This window comes from Lissotriton helveticus, chromosome 1_1 (assembly GCF_964261635.1).
Source record: "Lissotriton helveticus chromosome 1_1, aLisHel1.1, whole genome shotgun sequence".
NCBI lineage: Eukaryota > Metazoa > Chordata > Amphibia > Caudata > Salamandridae > Lissotriton > Lissotriton helveticus.
Window position 1 is genome coordinate 388,992,444 of NC_136057.1, and position 27,563 is coordinate 389,020,006.

General features: G+C 48.3%; 1 protein-coding gene across 1 annotated transcript in view; it reads left to right on the forward strand.

Moving 5' to 3' along the window:
- The window catches only part of ITFG2 (integrin alpha FG-GAP repeat containing 2), a 706,948-nt gene that overhangs the window by 300,047 nt on the left and 379,338 nt on the right, over window positions 1-27,563 (forward strand). Inside the window, exon 8 of the mRNA XM_078673726.1 lies at window positions 9,159-9,212. Within this exon, the coding sequence (XP_078529852.1) occupies window positions 9,159-9,212 (54 nt within the window). The remainder of the gene's footprint in view (window positions 1-9,158; window positions 9,213-27,563) is intronic.

A 27,563-nucleotide genomic window follows, 5' to 3' on the forward strand; every position in this document is an offset into this window, starting at 1 on the left:
GAATCCAAAAGTTATCAGGGTAAAGGCTAACAGACACTAAGACTGGTGCATGCATTATTCTAAATGTATTGCATGTGCGAGGAATATTCTATGAATATGAATACAGTATTTCTCTTACATGGAGACATAAAGGCTAGACCATGACGGAAACTATTGATGCGATTCAGTAACTTAGGAATGCAGAGAAGGAGGGCTGGACTGATAACTAGAATCATAACATACTCTTGGCAGACTGGGAGGCAGAGCCAGGCCGAGCCGGGCACTGCGAGGCATAAAAGTAAGCTAAGGGTCAGGGATACAGGTGGGGGCTGTATCGCTCCTCGGAGAGTTCAGGAAACAGGAGCTGAATCTGAGTCCGGGCCCTTTTGAGGCCTAGAAACGGGGACAATTCAATGAATTAACGTGCACACTGTAAAACGTGGCAACGTAGCTTTACATAGGCCTGATATTCGTTGTTTTCACGAGGACTGGAAACTGGCATACTAGAGATGGACACAACTGGAATTGCGTCTTTAATCGATAGGAGGGGAATACATGCATATCGATCATACACATATAACATAAGATGGGGAACACGTAGGCACATATAACATGGCAAAATTTACTTTTCCACATTTCCATAGGGGTGACTGATTTGCACAGACAGGGAAGGGTTAGGCCCAGCCAGTGGAGACACTGGCTAGGGGGACAGGGCAGTCCACTGACTGCACACAGGCCCTGCGCTGGCAGGCCTGAGACACCATTTTAGGGCTACTCATGTGGGTGGCGCAATCTGCGCTGCAGGCCCACTAGTAGCATCTGTCATCACCAGCCCTGGCACACACAGTGCACTTTACTAGGGACTTCATGGTGAAACAAATATGCCAATCAGGTATACCCACTCAATATGACAATTTACAGAGGGAGCACTTACACTCTGGCACTGATCAGCAGTGGCAGAGTGTCCAAAACATCTAAACCAGCAAAAGCGAAATCCAGCACAGCATCAAAAATACATGAGTCAGAGGCAAAAAGATGGGGGAAAAACCACGCCAAGGGTGTCAGGTCTAACACGTGTCCCCTCCAGCTGAAAGTGGGGAGAACTACCCAACCTCTTGGGAGTCCTCATCACTAAGGCGGAAGAATCTGGACAGACCATCAGCATTGGCGTGTTCTGTACCAGGGCGGTGCTCCACCGTAAAGTCCATCCCCTGTAGGGAAATGGACCACCTCAACAGTTTTGGATTCTCACCCCTCATCTGCATTAACCTCTGAGGGGCCTGTGGTCGGTCTGAACACGGAAGTGAGTCCCAAACAGGTAGGGCCTCAGCTTCTTCAGAGCCCAGACCACAGCGAAAGCTTCTCTTTCAATGGCACTCCATTTCTGTTCCCTGGGGATTAGCCTCCGGCTAATGAAAGCCACTGGTTGGTCTCCGCCCTCATCATTGATCTGTGAGAGTACTGCTCCCACGCCTTGCTCTGAAGCGTCAGTTTGCACAATGAACTCACTGGAAAAGTCAGGTGCCTTAAGCACCGGTGCTGTGCCCATGGCAGCTTTGAGGGTGTCAAAAGCAGTTTGACAGGCCTCAGTCCAATTCACTTTCCTGGGCTGATTTCTAGATGTCAGCTCTGTCAAAGGGGCCACAATGGTGCCATAACCTTTGACAAACCGTCTGTAATACCCGGTGAGACCTAGAAAGGCTCTCACCTCAGTCTGAGTCTTGGGGGGCTCCCAAGCCAGAATGGTATCAATCTTTGCCTGTAGGGGAGCCACCTGGCCGCTCCCTACCTGGTGTCCCAAGTACACCACCGATCCCTGCTCTATCTGGCATTTACTGACCTTGATAGTGAGGCCTGCCTTCTGCAGAGCCTTCAACACTTCAGTGAGGTGTTGCAGGTGTTCCTCCCAAGTGGAACTGAACACAGCAATGTCATCCAGGTAGGCTGCGCTGAATTGCTCCAGCCCCGCCAGTACCTGGTTGACCAATCTCTGAAATGTAGCAGGGGCATTTTTCAACCCAAAGGGCATGACACGGAACTGGAAGTGCCCCTCTGGCGTTGAAAATGCTGACCTCTCCTTGGCCCCCTAAGTTAAGGCAATCTGCCAGTACCCTGAAGTCAAATCAAAAGTGCTCAGGTACTGGGCAGCTCCCAACCGATCCACCAGCTCATCAGCTCTGGGGATGGGGTGCGCGTCCGTCTTGGTGACCGCATTGAGCCCACGGTAGTCCACGCAGAACCGGAGTCCTGGAGGGCCACCTGGGGTAGCAGCTTTCTTAGGCACTAAGACCACTGGGCTAGCCCAGGGGCTGCTGGAGGGCTCAATAACCCCTAGCGCCAACATCTTGGAAAATTCTTCCTTGATGCTGGCTCTGACCTTGTCAGCCACTCTGTAAAACGTCTGTTTCACAGGCAGACTGTCTCCAGTGTCCACATCGTGGACGCACCACTTGGTGACACCTGGGGTCAGGGAGAACAGGGGGGCGAACTGACCCAAGACTTGGCGACAGTCCTCCTGCTGCTCTGGGGTCAGGGTGGGGGAGAGGACCACACCATCCACTGACCCATCTTGCTCCTTGACTGCCAGGAGGTCAGGGAGAGGATCACTATCCTCCTCCCCTCCAGCATCTGTAGCCAGGAGCATAGTCACTTCAGACCTCTCAAAGTGGGGCTTGAGGCGGTTCACATGTAGCACTCTCAGGGGCTGCCTGGGAGTCTTCAGGTTAACCAAATAGGTAACCTCGCTCTTGCGCTCCACCACCTCATATGGCCCAGACCACTTGTCACGGAGCGCACAAGGCTCCACTGGCGCCATCACCCACACTTTCTGACCAGGGTGGAACTCAACCAGAGAAGTGTTCTGGTCATACCACCTCTTCATTTCCTCCTGGCTAGCCTCCAGGTTCTCTTGAGCGAGCTTCCTGAAGTGCTTGGTCTGGTTGCGAATGGCCAGCACATAACTGAACACATCCTGAGGGGTTTTCCCACGGGATTTCTCCCACCCCTCCTTCACCAGAGTGAGAGGCCCTCTGACAGGGTGGCCATACAGCAACTCAAAGGGACTTAACCCTAAGGATTTCTGAGGCACCTCCCTGTAGGCAAACAACAGGCATGGTAACAAGACGCCCCATTTCCGCCTCATGGGCTCTTCCAGGCCCATAATCATGCCCTTCAATGTGCGGTTGAATCTTTCAACCAACCCATTTCCTTGAGGGTGGTAAGGAGTGGTGAATTTGTATGTCACCCCACACTCATCCCACAGGGACTTCATATACCTAGAAATGAAGTTTGTCCCCCTGTCTGAGACCACCTCCCTGGGGAACCCCACACGGGAAAAGATCCCCATCAGGGCACGGCCCACCACTGGGGCTGTGACTGTCCTGAGCGGGATGGCTTCCGGGTACCGAGTGGCATGGTCCACCAAGACCAGGATAAACCTGTTGCCTAGGGCTGTCTTGGGGTCCAGGGGCCCCACGATGTCAATGCCCACCCGGTCAAAAGGGGTGCTCACCACAGGAAAGGGTTGGAGGGGTGCCACGCACTTCCCTCTGCTCTTGCCACTGGCCTGACAAGTCTGGCAAGATTTACAAAAGGCAGAGACGTGCTTCTTCATCTGGGGCCAGTAGAAATGGGTGACAAGCCTGTGATAGGTCTTGTCTTGCCCCAGATGTCCTGCGAGAGGCACGTCATGAGCCAGACCCAGTAGGAAGTTCCTGAAGCGCTCCGGTACTACCAGCACACGGGCTGCACCGGGCTCAGCGAACTTAGGCTCACTTTAAAGTAAGTCATCCTCCCAGTAGATCAAATGCTCCTTGGACCCCAGGCCTGCTGCCTGGTCTGCAGCCTGCTGCCGTACACCAATTAGAGAAGGGCACTCCTTCTGAGCCTGGCAGAATTCCTCCCTGGAGGGACCACCCTCTTGCTGCCACTGGGACAGCTCAGGCAATTCCCCCAGTTCGGCCACCTGCTCCCCTGTAGGTTCCAGAGCATCCCCCTCAGGGTCTGCTTCCTCCTGGACCGTGGGAACCATGGGGGCTGGTTTCCCGTGCCCTCTACCCCTTCCTCTCTTGGCAGGTTCCTGGGCCATTGTTCCAGGCTCCAGTTCTGCTAGACCGCCCTCTCTGGCTGTCATTGCACGGGTGGACACACAGATCCACGCAGGCAAACCCAACATCTCCAAGTGAGTCCTGTGCTCCACCTCTTTCCATGGGGAGCTCTCCAGGTCATTACCTAATAGACAATCTATAGGCAAGGCATCACTTACAACAATTTCCAAAATACCGGAGACTCCCCCCCCCCCCCATTCAAATGAAACATTTGCCAACTTGCAGTAGCGCACTGAACTGTCAGATGCCACAACAGGCCGGAGTACCTTGGGAACAATTTGCTCTTCAGACACCCACCGACACCTGACAGATGTCACGCTGGCCCCTGTGTCTCTCAAAGCCTCTATTTCCTGTCCATTGATGGTCACCTTCTGCCCGTATTTCTTAGTGTTTTGGGGCAGCAAAGTTTCCTGGGCCATCTCTTGGTCTCCTAGAGAGACAAGGGTCATCAATGCTAACCCCTTCTCCCCACTAGAAATCAAATCCCCTCCCAAAGCTACACTGGCTAACGCCGGAGCTGGAGCTGGAGCACCAGTGGGTGCTGATTTCTTCTTTGGACATTTGGGGGCAATGTGCCCCACCTCCCTACAGGCATAGCAAGTAGGCGGGGCCCTTTTGTCCTGCGTGCCCGTATGGGGCCAGGACTTCTTAGACTTGGGGGGTTGAGACACCTTCTCTTGGGAACCATTTTGGGGCCCTTTAGAAGACTCCTTTTGATTACCCGTGTCCCCCCCACTCTTCTGCGGGGGACCCTGTCCACCTTTGGCTGGGGTACTTACCACCCCCTTGTGGACCCTGGTGCTAGTCCAGCGGTCCGCCTCTTTAGCAAGCTCACAGGGATCAGTTAAATTGCTATCCAAAAGATGCTGGCGCAGCTCTGGAACACATAAACTACTTAAGTGCTCCCAACTAATCAAGTGACACAACCCCACATAATCAGTAACTTTGCTGCCCTTTATCCAACCTTCCAGTGCACGCGTGTACATACTCACACACTCCACCCAAGTACTTGAATCAAGCTTCTTGAAGTTCCTAAACTTCTGGCGGTACTGTTCTGAAGTGAGCCCATACCTGAGGCACAAAGCCTCCTTCATAGCGGGGTAGGATAAAGTACCTGCTGCTTCTAAGGTGCCAAAACATCCCTCCCAGAGGCCTCAAAATGCTTCCACAATCCTGCCCCCCAATTCTTCTCAGGCACTTCATTCATCGTTAAGGCAAGTTCATACGCTCGGAACCACGCATAAATATCCTCACCCCTCTGATAATTCTGTACCAGATCCTTTGGTATGTATACCTTACCCGCCTGTACTGGTTGTGCGCTGCCACCATTAGAACTAGACTCCTCCTTTTTGGCTTTAACCCCTTTGGTGCCAAGGCAATTCCCACTTTTACTCCAGTTTCCATTGAAATTACATGGTCAGCTTGGCTGCAGTGCATGACGAGCTGACCTTGTCATGAGCATTGAAGGTGTTAATGTCCAGCTCCCTCATGCTCAACTCATGAGCCAATTGTAGTTTCTTCTCCTCCAAAGCGAGAGCATTTCTTCTCTCCTCCGCCTCTTTCTCAGTTTCAAGGCGCAGTCTCCTCTCATCTGCTTGTGCTTTGAGCTTAAAAAGCTCAATCTCATGGGCCCTAGCTCTCTGATTCTCCTCCAGCTCCTCTGGAGAAATAATCCTACTGGAGTGGTTGCTGCCAGCCCTAGACTCTGGCTTCCTCACTGGCAACTCACTGGACACAAAAGCATTCTCTTGTGTGCCTTCCTCTCCAGTAGCAGCTTCTGGATCACCATGTTTGGCCTCCCACCAAGCCCTCAGAGCTTTCCTTAGCTCTTCCTTGTTTGCGCTGCCCCTTAGTGGGCATTCAAGCTGTTTGCAGAATTTTCTCAGTTGCTCCTTGTTATAGATGAACAACTCCTGGATTTCAAATTCCACTTCTACTTCTACACTCACGCTTGGCGCTTTCTGAGACATGATGCTTCCTAACCTTTTCAACTAAAAGGTTTCACCAAAAAGAAAAAATCTTGCGCAACCTGTGCTGCTAAACTAGACTAGTGATGTACAAGAAATCGCTGCAGGTCAAGTGCAATTATTAGTTCAGAATCCGCACCGCTGTCCAACAATGTTAGATCTGGGGGTCTCTAGTTGGCAGAGGTAAGTACCTTTGACCAAATAGGGACCCTTGCTTCTAGTCAGGGTGAAGGAATAACCCTCCGAGATAACCCCGGCTCACCCTCTAGGTAGCTTGGTACGAGCAGTCTAGGCTAACCCAAGGCAATGTGTATAATATTTGCACTTAACACAACAACAATCCCCAATCCACCACAAACTGAGACCACACAGGTAAGTATATTTTATAAAAATATATATATCTTTATCTAGTTTCAGCAGGTAAATAAAGCATTTGCACTATAATCACTTTTTCAAGAATACGTTGCACTTAATCTTAATGGTTGCAGGTGTCATCAGGAAGTTCTCAATATATACAAAGAAATATAGTCTCAAGTCTCTAGTCCCTCGGTATCAAAAATGAGTAATACTGATTGACTTTATATTAGCTCTAAAAACGAGCAAGGAAAACAAGGTGGAGGCCAACATGTGCCACAGGAATCATCCCCTACCGCTGAGAATCCTAAGCGCGTCTCACCCGAGGGCCGGGGGGACTCCTTTTCCCTCCCCCGGCACTTCTCCTGCCTCAGGTGCACCTCGCTGGGGAGCGCTCACTCGCGCTCGGGCCCGGCCGGTCTCAGCAGGCTCTCCGCCCACTCTCAATCCTTCGGGGAGCGGCGGGGAGCAGAGACGGCAGGCCGGGGGCTCGAGCACTTCTCCAGATCCCTCGGCGAGGTCGGGTCAGTCTTCCCCGGTCCCGGCGGTGATCCCGGCAATTCCTCGGCCCTCTCAGAGCTTCTGCTGAGGCAGCCAATCCCGTCGCGGCTCCTGTGACGAGCCTCTGGTACACCCGGGAGTCAGCCAATGGCAGTGCGGCTCCCGGGACGGCTTGTCGTGACGCTTCCGCCTCTCGCCCAATCACTGCTCAGCCACGGCGATGACGCTGCGCCGCACGGGCCTATCCCGTCGCGGCGTTGGTGAGGGGGCTCGGCTCCTCCAGCCAATGGGGGCGCGGCGGCTCCGACCTTTGCCGCGGCAGCCTCCTTTCACGAGCAGCCCCTTCGGGGGATATTCCTGGCCCCAGGCAGCGGCGGAAAAAGCGGCACACTGTGGTTTTCAATGCGCCTGGCACTGTAGGGGCCCACAAACCTCGGGTCTTCACCCCACACATGTCGATGAACACGTCGATCTCTGCCACACGGCAGGCTGGATCAGCGCGGCGCCCTCACTCAGATTAGAGAGCAGCCAGTGCGCTACACAGCCCAATTACAGTGTTTCACGATCTTTTCACCACGCAGCAGCTTCAGGGGGCACAGCAGAGTCTTGTAGTCCTTGGGCAACCTTTATGTCCCTGGGTTGCAGACAGGGGGCCAGCTCTTCTCAGGCCCTCGGAGATTCAAGTTTGTAGACACAGCACACAGCAAAGTCTTGCAATTTCAAGCAGGTAGGGTCACAGCACACAGCAAAAGTCCCTTTCTCCTCCTCAGCTTTCATTTGCAACAGCAGAACAGGTCAGCCCTTAGAGCACACAGCAAGGCAATCTTCCTTTAGTTCTCCAGCAGTCCTTCTTCCAGCAGAGGTTCCTTCTTGATTGCGGAGTCTTAGAATCTAATCTTCTGTAGTCAGGGGTCCTTCCCTTATACCCCTCAAAGTCTTTGAAGTCCTTTAAAGTCTTTGTGCAAGTGGGCCCTGAGCCCTGTCTAAACCAGTTCTGGGGGTTGCGGAGCAGTGAGCGCACAAAATGGCTGCTGCCCACTACCAGAGCATGTGACCTGCACTAGTACATGTTCTACCTGCCCCCTACACTGCACCCTGCCCAGGGGGGTACCCTGAGCCTTCCATAGGGGTGACTGATGTGCACAGACAGGGAAGGGTTAGGCCCAGCCAGTGGAGACACTGGCTAGGGGGACAGGGCAGTCCACTGACTGCACACAGGCCCTGCGCTGGCAGGCCTGAGACACCATTTTAGGGCTACTCATGTGGGTGGCGCAATCTGCGCTGCAGGCCCACCAGTAGCATCTGTCATCACCAGCCCTGGCACACACAGTGCACTTTACTAGGGACTTCATGGTGAAACAAATATGCCACTCAGGTATACCCACTCAATATGACAATTTACAGAGGGAGCACTTACACTCTGGCACTGATCAGCAGTGGCAGAGTGTCCAAAACATCTAAACCAGCAAAAACGAAATCCAGCACAGCATCAAAAATACATGTGTCAGAGGCAAAAAGATGTGGGAAAAACCACGCCAAGGGTGTCAGGTCTAACACATAGGGTGTGCAGGTTCTGCCAGATTACCTTGGAGTGGTCTAACTCCCCATTTACCTGCGGGCACGTGTCATCTAGCAGCCAGACTTGGTGTAGAACAGTTCAGTCTTATTCAGGATGGTGTTAGATTCCAGCCCGCCCAGAATTCAGGTATGGGGCGACCTTTGACACTCCATCGAGATACTCCTCTGTCTAAACATTTGCATAGTGTTGGTTATATAATAAACCTCACCCATTCATTTTGTGCCTTAGTCTTGGTCCTATTGTCATTGTCGATTCTATTCACCCAGAGCTGTCGCCGAACGGACAACAAGCGACATTTCCCACAGTGTAATAAATCCTTGTTGAGATTGTTCTAAGGCAAGATAATATGCCTACCAAGAAATATGACTGTAAGCAAACCATTTCTGAGTACATCATCTCATGAGGCAGCGCAAGCCAATGTGTATTAAAAGTAATCGTTTGAAAAGATGTCAACTTTTAACTTATTCATGTAAAATGGAAGTATTTGAACCCGGGCCTATGTAACCACACAACACCAATGTCAGTATGCGGTAATAACCCGGAGCCACTTTTGTGACATGCCTTTATAAAAATGTTTTTGTATGCAATGTGGTTAAATGTATGTCTCTGTGACGCTTTCTATTACGTTAAGTCTGCCTGTTGGTTCTTAACAAGGATTTGTTTTCTCGGCAGGATCCAATGGTGAGATTAGCAAGTCCGGCCTCTTTGCCCTTTGCACCTTGGATGGTGAGTAGATCTGGTTTATTTGTAGCTCGTTCACAGGCATTGTAGATTCTGGTCCCTATTGTGGTGCCAGTTAAGGATAAAATAAATCGTGCACCATTAAAACTGCAAAGTAGTCTACAGCTACCGCCCCAGCTGGCATTTTCTTTCCAGTTTAAGGTCATGTCACAGAGGTTTATTTGGTGTTTTTATAAATGTGACTAAAACATTGTGTGGTAATCTTTAATTACTCTTCTCCAAGATCAGTATTGACTAATTTAAATACCAGAGTGAAGCATTTGTATCAGGCTAACAGGATACCAGCAAGCTAGGTCCTATACAAAATGTATTGGTTTAGGTGTGTTGTGCAGCTGCCTTGTCGGGCGCCAGGACGCTCCTTAGCTGGAGCATCTGTGCGCCAAATAAAAACGCATAACATAACATAACATAACATAACATGTATGGAGGGAATTGTTTGCGGCCGTGGAGGAATGAAAGGGAGTACTGGAGTAAATGAGAAATATAGTAATCATCATCATCATCCGATCATATTAGAAATGACCATAAAAGCACACATAATAAATACATTAATAAAAATGTTGTTACAAGAATATTATAAAATACAGTATTCATTTTTGGGCTGCTTTCTGTTGCGTGAAGTCTCTTATAATTTCATAATAAAAATAACCATTCTCATAATATTTTTTTCTTATCACTTTAAAAAAATCCCAAAACACTTGTTTCTATCAAAATTAACAGAAGACAAATTTTGTTTGATTTCAGTTCTGTCTTTATTTTTGTAACTCGCATTTTTATTCAGAATCACATTACATGTTGTCCCACAGGGTCACGGAGCAACGAAAAAAGAATCACTTTATCTTACATTTCAGGTTCTTAGTGCAAAATATTACTGCAGCCTCAATGTTTGCCCATGTACTCGGCTCCAAAGTGTCACTGCAATGCATCCATCTCTATATATAATACACGGGACAACTCCCGTAGGAGTAAGTTATGTGCAGAAAAAACATAATAATAAAAACAACAAACTTGGCAGCGACAGGCAGTTGGTCGGTATTCCCCGAGAAATCCTTTAACAGAGGGCAGGAAACAATTATAGACATGAGTGAAGCCCCCTGGCTCCTGAGCAGTTCACCATCCCACCTGCGCAGTGAGAAAGCAGAATGCATGCGTGGGGTAGGGATTGGAAGCGTCTCAATCTGCTAAAATAAGTATACTATTTATCTATTCTGCAGGGATAGCTAGGGGGCGCACAGAGAACCAACCCACACCTATCCCCACCTGTCCCACAATCTGGCAATCTCTGGTCACTCCTACCCATGTACGCCACTTAGCCATAAGTTGTACAACATCTTAGTCTTGCATTCAAGGGGTCACCCTGCAGTGTCAACGTGGGGGTAGAAATATCTCCCGTCTACGAAGACACCACAGCCTCCTCATCCGATCCCTTCATCCGACACAAGGCTCCAACATGTCCCCCAGATTATGCACTGCCCATCAGTACGAACCGAGCACAGACCGCAATCCTCAGTCACACCCCACTCACTCAGGTCAGCCTTCCATTTATCCAGCCAGGGCAGTATAGGATGAGTTCAGTGTGTGCAATGCATTGTTTAGCCAGTACGAGTCCCATTAGGGTAAACTTATGTCGCATACAAGCCCCCAACTTCGGAATCTGGAGTACGCCCAGGAGACTTCAGTTTATCTTTATAAATATATTTGCCGCAAATGCATGTGTTCCTAATACAACCTGGCCACCCAATTTTACTGCTTTTTTTTATGCTCAGGGATTGACCTCTTAGATTTCATTATAAACTTCCTATTCAGTTAACAATTTTCTTCCACCAAATTTATCTGTATGTGCTTTTGTCCCTATCTTTATTGAAAATTGCAAGGCCACATAGAACAACAAAGTTAACCTCATGTGTCCATTGTACTTTCTCATCAAATCCGCCCCACTAAGGCTAAGACCTGTTACCCCGCATCACTTTTGAGCCATTTGTGCTGATCTGCAAAACGTTACCTGCAGGGTCTCACCTAGGTCCCATGTGTGCCATTTCTTCCACACTGGCCTAGGATTGGGACAATATTCTTATTAAACCGTGGCAGATTTGGTTAACTTCTTTCTCCTTACATGAACCATGCAACAAACCTCCCAAGGACTGGTCCAAATAATTCTTAAGGAAATCCTCACTGGAAGTAGTGGTGCTTGGATAGTAGGTTGCTCTCAGCGTCAAATTAAAATGAGCTCAACTCTTATGTAGTGTTTGTTGACTAGGTTTCATCCTGTATACTGCACTGATTCAACATTAGAAGCTGTTTGTGGTGAATAATGTTTAGCCATTTTCATGTGGGTGTATGTCACACCTTGTTTGGAGGGTACAGAGCAGGAGGGGGCCGCGGGGCTGCAACCATGATTGTTGTGGTAATTTGTCTCCAGTGTCTTGGGGTCCATCCTGCTCTGGTTTTGTAAACTGGTCCAAGTACACCTGACTCTCAGGGTAGCGATGGTCAGCAGTCAAAGGCTTCTCTGGGAGGTTGTGTGGGGCAGAGACACTGAAATCAATCAGTCAAACAACAAACGCAATAATTGGTAAAAATTAAAGGGCTTTATTATCACAGCAAAATAAAAAGCAAAACACCTTAAGGGGCAGGCAGTTACAGGCTTCTTCAAACATATTTATGGGGCGGTAGCCAATTACAGCAATTCTTAAACTCTACACTGGTCTAACAATAATATACAGTGTTTTGGCAGTGATTGAAAGGTCATAGTCAAGATTCAGGCATAGGGGTGAGCTCATTTTTAGACTTTTTTAGCAACCCATAGGGTCGCTTGGGATTTAGCAAGAGAGTTTCAACTATCAATTGTTTATCTCCCTAATGTGTGCTTATACAGTCTCTCAGTCTTTAATTTCAAGTTCAGTTTTACTTGTCCTGGCTTGGCTTGAAAATTGGTAATGCGCTCTTCACACTGCATTGAAAAGCAGATGTATGATTGTGGGCATCAGGCCTGCATCTTGAATCTTACTGCTGGGAATGAGCATAATTATTTACAACAAGGGGTGGTGATGGACAGAGTCTCTGATTTAAGCAGAGTACTCTCACCCAGTCAAGAGATCAGGGCTAGATCCAACACCGTTTTTTAGCTCATTGCACCATCCCAGTTTCAGAACCTGGCTGTATGCAAATTAGTCTGTCCCTGGCCCAGTGCATCATGGGAACAGGGCAGACCAGACTACAAAAGCCAATTCTTACACTGGGAAGGAAACAAGCTTCCGGGGACCGGTTTCTGCCATTTCAGGCGTCTTCGGCCCGGCTTGCTTGAATCCTGATGGTGCAATGAGCAAGGGACTCACATCTGAGTATACCCTTCCACGCTTAGGGTGGACAAAATTATTTACAACAAGTTCATCACCACCCCCTTTTCTGTATCGTTTTTGGCCACTATAGGTGTGGCAGGGTATACTCAGACATGAGTCCCTTTCTCACTGCTCCATCAGGATTCAAGCAAGCCGGGCCGAAGAGGCTGAAATGCCAGAAACCGGTCCCCGGTAGCTTGTCTCCTTTCTGGTGAAGAATTGGCTTGGTAGTTTGGTCTGCCCTGTTCCCATGATGCACTGGGCCAGGGACAGACTAATTTGCATATAGCCAGGTTCTGAGCTGGGATGGGGCAGTGAGATAAATAACGGTGATGGATCAAGCCCTGATCTTTGGACTGGGTAAGAGTGGTCTGCTTAATTCAGACACTCTGTTCATCACCACCCCCTTTTCTGTATCGTTTTTGGCCACTATAGGTGTGGCAGGGTATACTCAGACATGAGTCCCTTTCTCACTGCTCCATCAGGATTCAAGCAAGCCGGGCCGAAGAGGCTGAAATGCCAGAAACCGGTCCCCGGTAGCTTGTCTCCTTTCTGGTGAAGAATTGGCTTGGTAGTTTGGTCTGCCCTGTTCCCATGATGCACTGGGCCAGGGACAGACTAATTTGCATATAGCCAGGTTCTGAGCTGGGATGGGGCAGTGAGATAAATAACGGTGATGGATCAAGCCCTGATCTTTGGACTGGGTAAGAGTGGTCTGCTTAATTCAGACACTCTGTTCATCACCACCCCCTTTTCTGTATCGGGAATGAGCATAATGGCAGACCTTGGCAGCAGTCTCTCGACTTCGGCAGTTGCAGCCTCCAGGTCTTTAAAAGTACTCTGATACTGCAGTGTTGTAGGTCCTCACAGGTTGCACAGCATGTTGAAACAGCAACAAAGCTCCTTTGGGTCATGCTGCATTAATGTTGGACAGCAAGCTGCCCATGGTTATCAATTTGCCCTATAAACCACACAAGGAATCCAGCTAACCACTCGGAGCTTGGGAAGGCGCAGGTTATTCTCCCAGTATGGTTTGTCTCTTCTGATTGCTTCACACTCTGAGAAAACAGATGGGCTTCTTCTCCTGAGCAGTCTTTTTCCTGCAGTACCAGGCACTCTCCTTTTCTCGCCCATTCCTCTAATGCAGGCACTAGGCAGACCCACAGATCTTCAACACGCTGCAGAGACTTCAAGTAATGGCCCCTCACTTCTAGTACTCTGACTGTCAAACAGACACTTATTCCGGATGTCCGCAGATGTTTAATTACTCTGCAGAGAACTATTTTCCTTGGTCAAGAAGAACTTGCAACTGGAAGTGGGTTTGTCCCACCTTCATATGAATTTTCCACACAAGGGATGTTGTGTTGATCTTCTGTTCAGAGTCAAGAAATTGGTTTGGGTGGCTAGTTTTCACGTTTCATTTTTTGCTGCAGTACACACACAGCCTCTGTGCAAGGTGATGGCTGTCACAGCGGGTATTGATGATGCTGGCTCCAGCCAGGAGTATCCAAAACATGGGCGCAATGAAGTGTGAAGACTTTGCATCAGACTATCATCAGCCTTCCTGAAGTAGCAATCGGGTAAAGACAAAAGGGTAGTCCCTACCTGGAAAATCCTTCAACAACATAATCTGCTGGCGTACCCCCACTCCTGTACCATCAACCAAATGGCCGCCTCAGCAGACTAATCAGCAATCCCCTGAAAAAGGGCCCTTATAGGGTAGTCCTGCCTCCATTCTTCCACATTTTACTGTCTGGGGCTTCTCCCTTCACCTCCAGGAAAACAGACAGTTCACATCCTATTATCTGGGGGAGCTGTATTCGATTTTCCATTCTGTGCAATATCAAACCAGGGGCTATCCAAAATGCATCCTGTTGCTCCCTGAAATCATACTCTCACCTAAGCATGGAGTCTTACTACCAACCATACATCCCAAGTGTGCATGGAATGTCAGCACAAGAGTCTGTGTGGCACATCTAAGTGGAACTTTACATGTGGATGGCCTGTTGTCGCACCTCTTCTGAAGCAGGAAAAAGATCTGTTCAGTAGCATTAAACCACAGAGATCCATGTGCTATGCCACCGCTTAAAGTCAACAACAAGAGCCAGGACAGTAATCATATGTCAATATAGAGAACAAGCTTGGTGTGCCCCTCGAGGGTAAAGAACAGGTTCTGGACCTTGGATACACCATGGCCTGGTCTTAGAGTACATGCTAAATTAGCATATCAATTGGGACTAAAAAGGCAGGATGCCAGTTTCCAAAATGCAGCTGTGTCACTCAGGACAGGGCTGCATGCCCCTTTCCTGTGCAGGAGACGTACCCTCTCAGTCTCAATTATAGCATGCATTCTTTCCAGAATTGAGCATTTGGCCCTTAAAACATATCCTTCGGAGTGTGAGGTGGCGTTGAAACAGATATTTTGATTCTTTTGAAATGTTACTTCTAAATAATATCCTTATATCTGGAGGCAGGAGCACCAAACCCTGGACCCACTCTTTGAGAAGGATTGCTTTAGTTTATTTGATTTGTCTTGTTTTTTAAAGAAGGAAATTCTAGAATGAGGGAGTCACAGCTCCAAAGTAGTCACTGGCTGCCAGAGATGGTCATTTAGTTTTAGGTCTCGTGCCTAGCGTTGCAGTGTGCTGCAGCGCGAGACATTTAGTAGGTAAAAATGGGGTTTCAGAAGCTGACCTAGGAATGGCACACGCAAGAGCATGTGCTTTTCCTTTTGTGGCACGCTATTGGGCTTTGCGTGCATGTTTTTTTACCAAGAGAGCACGCAATAGGCTGAAAGCGTGCTCATTGCTCCGCCCATGGCCTATTGGTGTCTATTACGCGCACCGGCCGTCATGTTGTTCCAATTATCGTGCTCAGACACTGGTGCGATAATTGAAACACATGGCTCGCAGTGGTGCGTGCGCACGCACCACTCGCGGGCTTGTTCTTTTTTTTTTTTTTGGATCCATTTCTCAGGGAAGCAACTAAATTAAAGAAGTCGTGTTTTGTTCGGCGCCCCTTTCACACCTCCCAGGATAGCAATGTTTATAAAACAAATTCTACCTATTTATATGTGGCTGGCAGACGGTGAAATCCTTAAACTTCACAGCTGATAACATTCATAGCATATACATTGTCACCCATGGTGAAATCCTTAAACTTCACAGCAGACAACATTCGTAGCATATACATTGTCACCCATGGAGGTTGCTTTGGTCAGCGCCTGGTTTCCTTCCAGAATCACCTGTAGCAGATACCCAGACTGTGTCTGATTCTTCGGAAGGCAGATCTGCTCTTTAAGTAAAGTCAACAGCAAGGGCTTTTCAAAATCTGCAGGAAGACAACAGCAACCGCAACAGGCACCACATTTCAGTGTTTTCAAGACCTGTTCTAAGTGAATGGGAGTAGCCTTGATGACAGCATTGGGACTAGTGCTGATGACAAGTTAAAATAGCGCCGATGATACCAATGAGACTAGTGCTCCTGACAACAATGAGAATAGCACTGATGATAACAATTGGACTGGTGCCGATGCCAACAATGAGAATAGCGCTGATGATAACAATGAGACTAGCGCCGATGCCAACAATGAGAATAGCACTGATGATACTAATGGGACTAGTGCCGATGCCAACAATGAGAATAGCGCTGATGATACCAATGGGACTAGTGCCGATGCCAACTATTGCGCATGACAGCAATGAGAATAGCACTGATGATAACAATGGGACTAGTGCCGATGCCAACAATGAGAATAGCACTGATGATAACAATGGGTCTAGTGCCGATGCCAACAATGAGAATAGCAATGATGATAACAATGGAACTATTGCTAATGACAGCAATGAGAATAGCACTAATAACCGTGGGCCTAGTGCCGATGCCAACAATGAAAATAGCACTGATGAGACCAATGGGACTAGTGCCCATGACAACAATGAGAATATCATTGATGATACCAATGGGCGTAGTGCCCATGACAACAATGAGAATAGCACTGATGATAACAATAGGACTAGTGCCCATGACAACAATGAGAATAGCGCTGATGATACCAATGGGACTATTGCCGATGCCAACTATTGCGCATGCCAGCAATGAGAATAGCACTGATGATAACAATGGGACTAGTGCCGATGTCAACAATGCGAACAGCACTGATGATAGCAATGGGACTAGTGCCGATGCCAACAATGAGAATAGCACTGATGATAACCATGGGACCAGTGCCCATGACAACAATGAGAATAGCGCTGACGATACCAATGGGACTAGTGCCCATGACAACAATGGGAATAGCGCTAATGATACCAATGGGACTAGTGCCGATGCCAACTATTGCGCATGCCAGCAATGAGAATAGCACTGATGATAACTATGGGACTATTGCCGATGTCAACAATGCGAACAGCACTGATGATAACAATGGGACTAGTGCCGATGCCAACAATGAGAATAGCACTGATGATAACCATGGGACCAGTGCCCATGACAACAATCAGAATAGCGCTGACGATACCAATGGGACTAGTGCCCATGACAACAATGAGAATAGCACTGATGATACCAATAGAACTAGTGCCCATGACAACAATGAGAATAGTGCTGATGATACCAATAGGACTAGTGCTCCTGACAACAATGAGGATAGCACTGATGATAACAATGGGCCTAGTGCCAATGCCAACAATGAGAATAACACTGATGATAACAATGGGACTAGTGCCGATGCCATCATAGAGAATAGCACTGATGATAACAATGGAACTATTGACGATGCCAACAATGAGAATAGCACTGATGATAACAATGGGACTAGTGCTGATGCGAACAATGAGAATAGCACTGATGATACCAGTGGGACTAGTGCCGATGCCAACAATGAGAATAGCACTGCTGATACCAATGAGACTTGTGCTCTTGACAACAATGAGAATAGCACTGATGATAACAATGGAACTAGTGCTGATGACAACAATGAGAATAGCACTGATCTTAACAATAGGACTAGTGCCGATGCCAGCAATGAGAATAGCACTGATAACAATAGGACTAGTGCCCATGACAACAATGAGAATAGCGCTGATGATACCAATGGGACTAGTTCCGATGCCAACAATGAGAATAGCGCTGATGATACCAATGGGACTAGTTCCGATGCCAACAATGAGAATAGCGCTGATGATACCAATGGGACTAGTGCCGATGCCAACAATGAGAATAGCACCGATGATAACAATGGGACGAGTGCCGATGCCAACAATTGCGCATGACAGCAATGAGAATAGCACTGATGATAACAATGGGACTAGTGCCGATGCCAACAATGAAAATAGCACTGATGATACCAATGGAACTAGTGCCGATGCCAACAATGAGAATAGCACTGATGATACCAATGGGACTAGTGCCCATGACAACAAGGAGCATAGCACTGATAACCAAGGGACTAGTGCCCATGACAACGAGAATAGTGCTGATGATACCAATAGGACTAGTGCTCCTGACAACAATGAGGATAGCACTGATGATAACAATGGGACTAGTGCCAATGCCAACAATGAGAATAGCACTGATGATAACAATGGGACTAGTGCCGATGCCAACATAGAGAATAGCACTGATGTTAACAATGGAACTATTGCCGATGCCAACAATGAGAATAGCACTGATGATAACAATGGGACTAGTGCCGATGCCAACAATGAGAATAGCACTGTTAATAACAATGGGACTAGTGCCGATGCCAACAATGAGAATAGCACTGATGATAACAATGGGACTAGTGCCGATGCCGACAATGAGAATAGCACTGATAATAACAATGGGACTAGTGCCGATGCCAACAATGAGAATAGCACTGATGATAACAATGGGACTATTGCTCATTGCAGCAATGAGAATAGCACTGATAACCATGGGACTAGTGCCGATGCCAACAATGAAAATAGCACTGATGAGACCAATGGGACTAGTGCTCATGACAACTATGAGAATATCACTGATGATACCAATGGGCGTAGTGCCTATGACAACAATGAGAATAGCACTGATGATAACAATGGGACTCGTGCCCATCTCAACAATGAGAATAGTGCTGATCATACCAATGGGACTAGTGCCGATGCCAACAATGAGAATAGCACTGATGATAACAATGGGTCTAGTGCCGATGCCAACAATGAGAATAGCAATGATGATAACAATGGAACTATTGCTAATGACAGCAATGAGAATAGCACTGATAACCATGGGACTAGTGCCGATGCCAACAATGAAAATAGCACTGATGAGACCAATGGGACTAGTGCCCATGACAACAATGAGAATAGCACTGATGATAACAATTGGACTATTGCTCATGACAACAATGAAAATAGCACTGATAACCATGGGACTAGTGCCCATGACAACAATGAGAATGACGCTGATGATACCAATGGGACTAGTGCTGATGCCAGCAATGAGAATAGCACTGATGATAACAAAGGGACTAGTGCCGATGCCAACAATGAGAATAGCACTGATGATAACAATGGGACTAGTGCCGATGCCAACAATGAGAATAGCACTGATGATAAAAATGGGACTAGTGCCGATGCCAACAAAGAGAATAGAACTGATGATAACAATGAGAATAGCACTGATGATAACAATGGGACTAGTGCCGATGCCAACAATGAGAATAGCACTGATGATAACAATGGGACTAGTGCCGATGCCAACAATGAGAATAGCACTGATGATAAAAATGGGACTAGTGCCGATGCCAACAAAGAGAATAGAACTGATGATAACAATGGGACTATTGCTCATGACAGCAATGAGAATAGCACTGATAACCATGGGACTAGTGCCCTTGACAACAATGAGAATATCCCTGATAACAACGTGACTAGTAGTGATGATAACAATGAAAATAGCTCTGATGGTAACAATGGGACTAGTGCTCATGACAACAATGAGAATAGCACTGATGATAACAATGACTATAGCTCTGATGATAACAGTGGGACTAGTGCTGATGAGAACAGTGAGAATGGCGCTGATGACAACAATGAGGCTAGTGCTGATGACAACACTAATGACAACGAAAATAGCGCTTATGATAACAATGAGACTAGTGCCGATGACAATGAGACTAATGCCGATGACAACAAGACTAGTGCTGATGACAACAAGACTAGTGCCAATGACAACAATAAGAATAGTGCTGATGATAACAGGACTAGTGCAGATGGCAAAACTGCATGATTAAGAGACTGTTACTCAGGGTCCGTACTGGTCATTCATAGGAGACACTGTCCTAGACTCACATGCCTCTCATCAGTGTGCACACTGGTCTTTAACCATATTCCTCCAACAGATTCTAGCACATTATTACAGGTTAATATGTTTCTTGTGAGGCCTCCTGACTCCTGCCATTGGGATTTATGTTCTGCCACTATGTTGATTATAATTCCAGTGCTGGAGCATTGTGCTTTTGGTAACACGAAGCCATCTTGTGCTTTACCTGTACTTATTTATTTTTGTGAGTAATGTTATTTATTTATTTATTTATTTTGCAATTTATATTGCGCGACTAAACCCGAAGGTGTCAAGGCGCCTAACCAAGAGGATCAAAAAGGCAGAACACAACTACAGGTAAGCCTGCACAAAAAGACGAGTTTTCAGGGCAGTTCTAAATGATTGTAAAGTGGGAAGGGACCTTAATTCCAATGGGAGGGCATTCCACCACTTTGGGGCCAGATTGGAAAAGGCTTTACCACCCTATCTAGTTTTCCGGATGCGTGGAACTGAGAGAAGCAGTCGGTTGGAAGAACGAAGATTCCTACCTGGACTATAACGAGACAAGATGGATCCAATTCCAGTAGGGCTGCTTTTTGCTAAGGCCTTATAGACCATACACAAGGTCTTAAAAAGTATACGGTCCTCAACAGGAAGCCAGTGAAGCTGCTTCCTGGCAGAGGTAGCCGAGGCACACCGGGGTAGATCCAGGACAAATCTGGCCGCTGCGTTCTGGACCACCTGCAAGCGCTGCAGCAGACTTTTATTCAGTCCCGCATACAGCGCATTGCAGTAGTCCAGACGGGAGCTAAGGAGAGCAACAGCAAGTTGTTTCCTTGCCTGCTGTGAAAGGTAGTGCCTAATTTTCCTTAGTATGCGGATGATACCCCAACAGGTTGATACCGTTTTGTTAACCTGTTGGCACATACTGAGGATGGGATCAATCATAACCCCAAGATTTTTGGCTGAGGAGGTAGGATCAGGACAGACTCCCAATGAGTCTGGCCACCACTCAGCTGACCATATCTCCTCCTTTCCTCCAAACACCATCACCTCAGTCTTCTCCCCATTAAGTTTCAATGAGTTGTGAATCATCCATTGGCCGACTGCCTTCATACAAGATCTAAAATTGGAGGCAGTCGACGTAACTGACTGGGAGAGAGAGACGAGGATCTGCGTGTCATCCGCATAGGAAACTACCTCCATCCCAAAAGATCGAATTAGTATGGCAAGGGGGGTCACATAAATGTTAAAAAGGGTCAGGCTTAATGCCGCATCACCCTTTGCTCTCTGTGATCGAGGAAAGAGGTTAGGAGCCCCAGGGCCGCCCCCTGAACCTCAATCTCCCTCAGGCGAGATGTTAAAACCGAGGGAGAAAGGGTATCGAAGGCAGCCGTGAGGTCTAAAAGGATCAGGAGGGAGGTCTGTCCCCCATCCACACGCGTGCGGATATTATCAAGCACTATGGTGAGGGCAGACTCGGTGCTGTGTTCCCTCCTGAAACCATGCTGGGAAAGATCCAAACAGCCCGAACTCTCCACAAAGGCAGCAAGATGTTTATTTAAATGAGCTTCTAACATCTTCGCGGGAGCCAGTATGCGCTGTAGAAACTGATTTTCGGTGACAACAAGCATTTGCAATGCAATAGGTCTTGTATTTACGCAAGTTTGACCCATTGGCATTGTAAATGACAATGGCTTTTATTTATGTTTCAAAAACCAAAACATAAATAAAAGGCAATGTCATTTACAATAAAAATAGCTCAAACTCTCGCAAATGCGAGACCTATTGCATTGCAAATGCTTGTTTCACTAGGTAGGATTATAAATCTGAAGAAGAGCCTAATGGGTAATCTAGGCTAGTCTATGGATACTTCACACCTCAAAGTAGAGCCAGTTCATTATGATTAGGGTGGGAGAGATTTGACTTTCAATAAAAAGTAGTTTGCGGCCTAGTGTGTTGGAGAAGAGGGTATCTATTTCTTAGGATATAGCCTCTGCTTGCAGGACAGAGTTTAAACGTGTGTTTTGAGAGAGCTAAACCTCATTATAAATCTTTTTCTTCTAATGGTATATTAACTTCAATGGTAATGAATTCTAATACAACAGTAGTTTGCACGTTACTTGTTCCCTAATTACAGGCGTCTTTTCCTTAGTTATAGGTAATGCTTACAGCTTGCTTTATGTTTCGTTTTCATTGTATTTATCCGCTTTACAAGCATATGTTAGCCATAGACAATCAGTGTGTTTTATTTTACATTGTGTGATGCGTTTATATTTAAAGCTTGTTTATTTAACAATCTCACAGCATTGTAAAAGGACAACATTTATGCCGGTTGCACAATATTGCAATAGTATAGTCCGGTATTGCCAGTTATGAAGTGGGATCATATATTGTAGCAATCCAACATTGGAGACCATGAACCCGTTGCAACTGGTAGCCTCGAGGTATCCCCAACCATGAACATTAGAGCTACAATAAATGGGTTCGTAGGTGTGGTGGGAAAATATGATTCATTAACCACATAGAAAAGGAAAAAAAGAAAAGAGACAGGGGAAACAAGATTTTCAATAACTATCAACAACTAACAATAGAGGCAACAGCTAACCAACGCAATGTCATCTCCCCCTCAACAGCTTTCTGTGAGAAAGAGGGGAGGAGGGACAGAGATCTTGGGGGATCCGGGGAGTCGGGTCATCCCCCACACAAGGGGGTAAAGGGGGGGAGTGGGCTGTATAAGGGCCAGCAGGCAGATGGCCCTGGAATATGTTGAGCCCAGCTCCAAAAGAGCCGTCTTGCCCCACCGTGGTCACAGTGGGTGGCAATTGACATCATAGCACTCATACTGTCATCCATTCTCTGCTCATGAGCACACGTGCACCACACACACCTATTCCTTTGCACATGCATTCACACACACATTTACACATCAACCATACCGATCATACTCAAACTCATCTCTGTCACTCATGAACCCAAAGAATCAGCCTGCTTGGCCACCTCGGAGACTGCCAATCCCGCTACCATGAGTGCCCAGAGGGTACGGTGCTGCGGTCCCTCATGCAACAGACCATCTCACATATCATCCCATAGCTCCAAATCCCTCTCAGCATTTTCGTTAGTGCAAACCAGTTTAAGCCGTCTCTCCGCCACTACAATTCATTCGCGAAGGTTCACCCTCAATTTGTCTAATGTGGGGTAGTAAGGGCGTGTCCAATGGATTGCGACATGGCACTTGGTCAGCACCTGCCCCAGCATGGCAAATTCAAGGTTCATCTGCGTCTCCTTTTTTGGGGGTGGTAGTACTCCCAGCAAGCAGTCCTTGACCAATGTCTCCGTCTGAACCCAAGTAACTTCCTGTAGTTCCTTCACTATCCCATCCCAGTAGGTCTGCAGTATTGCGCAGTTGTAAAGCAATTTTTGAAATATGTTTTATGTGTACCTAGGAAATTGAGTGTATGTTGCTTACTTATTTGATTACTGTCATTAATTTATGGAAACCTTCCAAATAAACCATTAAAAACCTGAAAACTGCCATATTGTTTTTGTAAATTTCCACGCAGATTTGTCAGGGAGGACCATACTAGTAATAAGCAATTAAAATGCTTTTTCTAAAGCTAGCAGAAATACCAGTATGCACCAGCGCCAACTGATACTAGGTAGGGGTCATTGTTCTGTGCACAGTACACTGTTGAGTTCTAGTTCAAATTAGTGTTATAGGTTAGATATTAATGGCATCTCACCCAAACTTGTGATGAAATAAAAAATGGACACATTGGTTGCCGACTCACAAGGCTAAATATTAGTTGAGATGTATTGAAGGGGGAATCTGAAAGAAACAATTAGTTATAGATTCCTTACCTTAGACGTCAGACTGGATCTGGAAAAAAATTCGTCAGCAGTACCCCTGCATGTTGGCAGGTGGCGTTGATTAACTCTGCGTCCCTTGTCGGCATCGCGGTCGCCGGGATGACATGGCGGAAGTTCCTAAGACGCAGCCCTCGCGCGGTGACATCAGCTCTTTCTTTTTCCGTGCCAGCAAGCGCAGATCCGAAGAGAGCAGTACACCCAGTCATTTTTGACTAGCTTTTTGCAACTTTTTGTTGACTTTTATTTTAGTTTTACATCGACTCCTAGTGCGCAAGGGACGCCCGGTTTCAAGGCCTGCGGTTCCTGTTCTCGACTGATGTTGGTAATGGTTCCGCACAGTGTGTGCCTCTACTGCCTGGAGCGCGACCATGACCCCAAGTCGTGCTCCAACTGCCGGACCATGGCCCCAAAGTCTTTGCGGGAGCGGTCCCAAAAGCTCCTCGAGGCCCGGCAGTCGGCTCTTTGTCGTTCGCGGTCCCGGTTGCGTGGGAGGTCACGGGACCGATCGCGGAGCCATTATTACTCCTTGTCGAAGTCTTCGCACTCTGGTCAGGTAAGTCGAAGCATAAGAAGAAGTCGAAGAAGCATCATCGCTCTTCGACTTCACCTTGACCTACGGCTTACGCGACGAAGGGTGCGGGTGGTGCCACTCCTGCGACTCCGCGTGCGGAGCTTTCAGGATTGACTCTGGCCTTCCCTTCCTGACTGGGAGCGACCCCTGCTCAGCTTCGTCAATTTTATGAAACGATGAATGCCATCTTTGGGCAGCCCAGCTCCGCCGGTGCGCCTTTGGGCCCCGCGGATTCTGCTTGGGGCCCTAGGCCTTCGACGCCAGCGGCACCGGTGGCTCCGGCCTCGGCTCCACCTCGTAACACCTCCACTACCACGTTCACAGCCGGCACCAGCTGGATCTCCAGCCGGCGTCGACCCCGGCTTCCATCTCGATGTGGATATGGAGCCAGACCGGCGTCGACCGACGCCGATGGGTACTTTTGTGCCTGTATTCCACCCTGGCCTGTTTGGCAGCCAGAGAAGGGTGAGGAAGACTGGGAGGGGTCTGAGGACCCTCTCACAGCCCAGCTAGAATACGACCCGGACTGGAGATAGGAACTGGGGGATGCCAGTGGTCTGGACACCTCACCAGACCATTGCATGTTGTCTCCTCCTACCGTGGCTACGGAGGAGGGAGCGTCTTACGTAGTTGTGTTGCGTAGGGCGGCCAAGGCCCTAAACCTCGAGCTACCTACTGTGGCAGTCAGGATTAACCTCCTGACAGAGGTGCTTCAGCCAGCAGCGAGCTCTTCTGAGCCCCTGCAGCCGTTTAATGAAGCCCTCACGGACATCCTTTTGGGCACCTGGTCCAGGCCCACCGCAGGGGCTCCTGTGGATCAGATGGTTGCCTGACGCCACCGCTCGGCCCCGGGCGACCCCACTTTCCCCTCCCAACACCTCTCCCCCGAGTGCTTGGTAGTCCAAGCCTCAGCATCCATAAGCGCATTCCCTGCTGCACCACCGGACAGGGAACCAAGAAGCTGGACCAATTTGGGAAGAAGTTGTTTTCTTCCTCCAGCTTAGGGCTGCGGTCGGTGAACACCCATGCCGCTTGGGCCGTTATTCCCACTCTGTGTGGGATACGGTGGAGCAAGTGCTGCCTCAGTGTCTGGAGGAGGCCTGGGCCGTGCTTTCCTGTGCTGTTGCCGAGGGGAGAGACGCAGAAAAGTTCGCCATCCGCTGTGGACAGGACACTGCAGACTCGCTGGGTAGGACCAAGTCAATGTCAGTGGCGCTTCGCCATCACGCCTGGTTGAGGATGGCTGGCTTTTCTGGGGATGTCCAGAACACCTTGATGGACATGCCCTTTGATGGCCACCGCCTGTTGAGTGACAAAGCAGATAATACGGTAGAGAGCTTCAAGGCCAAGTCCTTGGGCTTCTCCACCACATTTCCTGCACGGTCTGCTCGTCACCCCTTTCGTGGCTGCCTGGGGCAGTCGACTTCCACCTCCAGACTACGGCCGACCTCCTGCATTCGCTGGGGTTCTCCATCAATGTGCCAAAGTCGCACCTGACCCCCTCTCAGAAGCTCCTCTTTAGCGGAGCGGTTCTGGACACGACAGAGTTTCGGGTTTATCATCCCGAACAGCGAGTCCGCGATATTCGGGCTATGATTCCGATGACTGAGGCTGCAGGGCCTCATGGCCTTCTGCATCCTTCTTGTCGATCATGCCAGGTGGCATATGCGGGCTCTGCAGTGGGACCTGTAGTTCCAATGGGCGCAGCATCAGGGGAATCTGTCAGATTGCGTCCAGATCTCGGAGGGCACTGCACGACAATATCAGTGGTGGCTCATGAACCAGGATTGGGTCAACAGCAGATCCTTCTCACTTCCCTAATTAGAACACACAGTGGTGACAGATGCATCCCTTTTGGGATGGGGCAGCCACATGTGAGCGGCGGAGATCAGAGGCTTCTGGTCTCCGGCGGAGTCCGAGCTTCACATCAACCTTCTGGAGCTCCAGGCTAACTGTCTTGCACTAAAGGCATTCCTTCCCTCTGTCCGGGGAAGAATAGTGCAGGTGTTCACGGACAACACTACCGCTATGTGGTACTGCAACAAACAAGGCGGGGCGGGGTCGTGGACCCCATGTCAAGAGGCCCTCCGTCTCTTGATATGGGTGGAACATCAGGGCATATCCCTGATGGTTCAACACCTGGCAGGTTCACTGAATGCCAGGGCTGACAAACTCAGGTGCATGATGGATCACAAATGACGTCTTCACTCGGAGGTGGTGCAAGGTCTCTTTCAACAGTGGGGAGAGCCTTGGTTAGATCTAATTGCCACCGAAGAGAATGTGCAATGTCAGCAGTTCTGCGCATTGGAATTTCCAAGGTGGCACTCGCTAGGCGATGCTTTTCATTGTGAGTGGAGTTGCAGTCTTCTATACACCTTTCCGCCTATACCACTTCTACCCAGAGTGCTGAAGAAGATCAAGTAATTCTTGTGGCTCCAGACTGGGCATGAGGAGTCTTGTTTCCCGAGCTGCTCAACATGGCCATCGATCCCCCGATCCGACTGCCTCTTCGGGAGGATCTTCTGTCATAGCAGCAGGGGACGGTCCTCCACCTGAACCTGTCCAGCCTCCCCCTCCTTGCGTGGAGATTGAGCTGCGACAGTCATTTGACTTGCCTCCCGAAATCTGTGATATAATCTTGGCAGCCAGGCGTCCCTCTACTAAAACGGTATATGCCTGCAGATGGATTACATTTGTGGCATGGTGCACAGCAAAGGCTGTGGATCCCATTTCTGACCCTCTTTCTGAGGGTCTCTTGTTCCTCCTTTCTTTGGTCCAGCAGGGCTCTGCTCTGGGCACTCTTAAGGGCTACCTCTCGGCCATTTCAGCCTTTCTCAGCCTTCTCTTTTCAAGTCCCCTGTTGTAAATTGATTTCTTATGGGAATTACTCTCATCTGTTTCCTCCTGTTCCCTTCGTAATGCCTCAGTGGGACTTGAACTTAGTGTTAACCTATCTTATGTGCGCTCCCTTCGAGCCGCCACATAACTGTCCTCTCAGACTCTTAACTCTCAAAACTGCTTTTCTGGTGGCCATCACCTCTGCGTGCAGGGTGAGTGAGCTACAAGCTCTGACTTCCAAGCCTCCCTTTCTGGCTGTTCATCCGGACAAGGTCGTCCTCCGAACTCAACCCTCCTTTCTTCCAGAGGTGGTCACTTCTTTTCATATTGGCCAAACTATCACTTTGCCCACCTTCTTTCCACCTCCACATCCTTCAAAAGAGGAAGAGAGGCTCCACTGTCTGGATTCAAAACGTGCGCTCTCCTATTTGG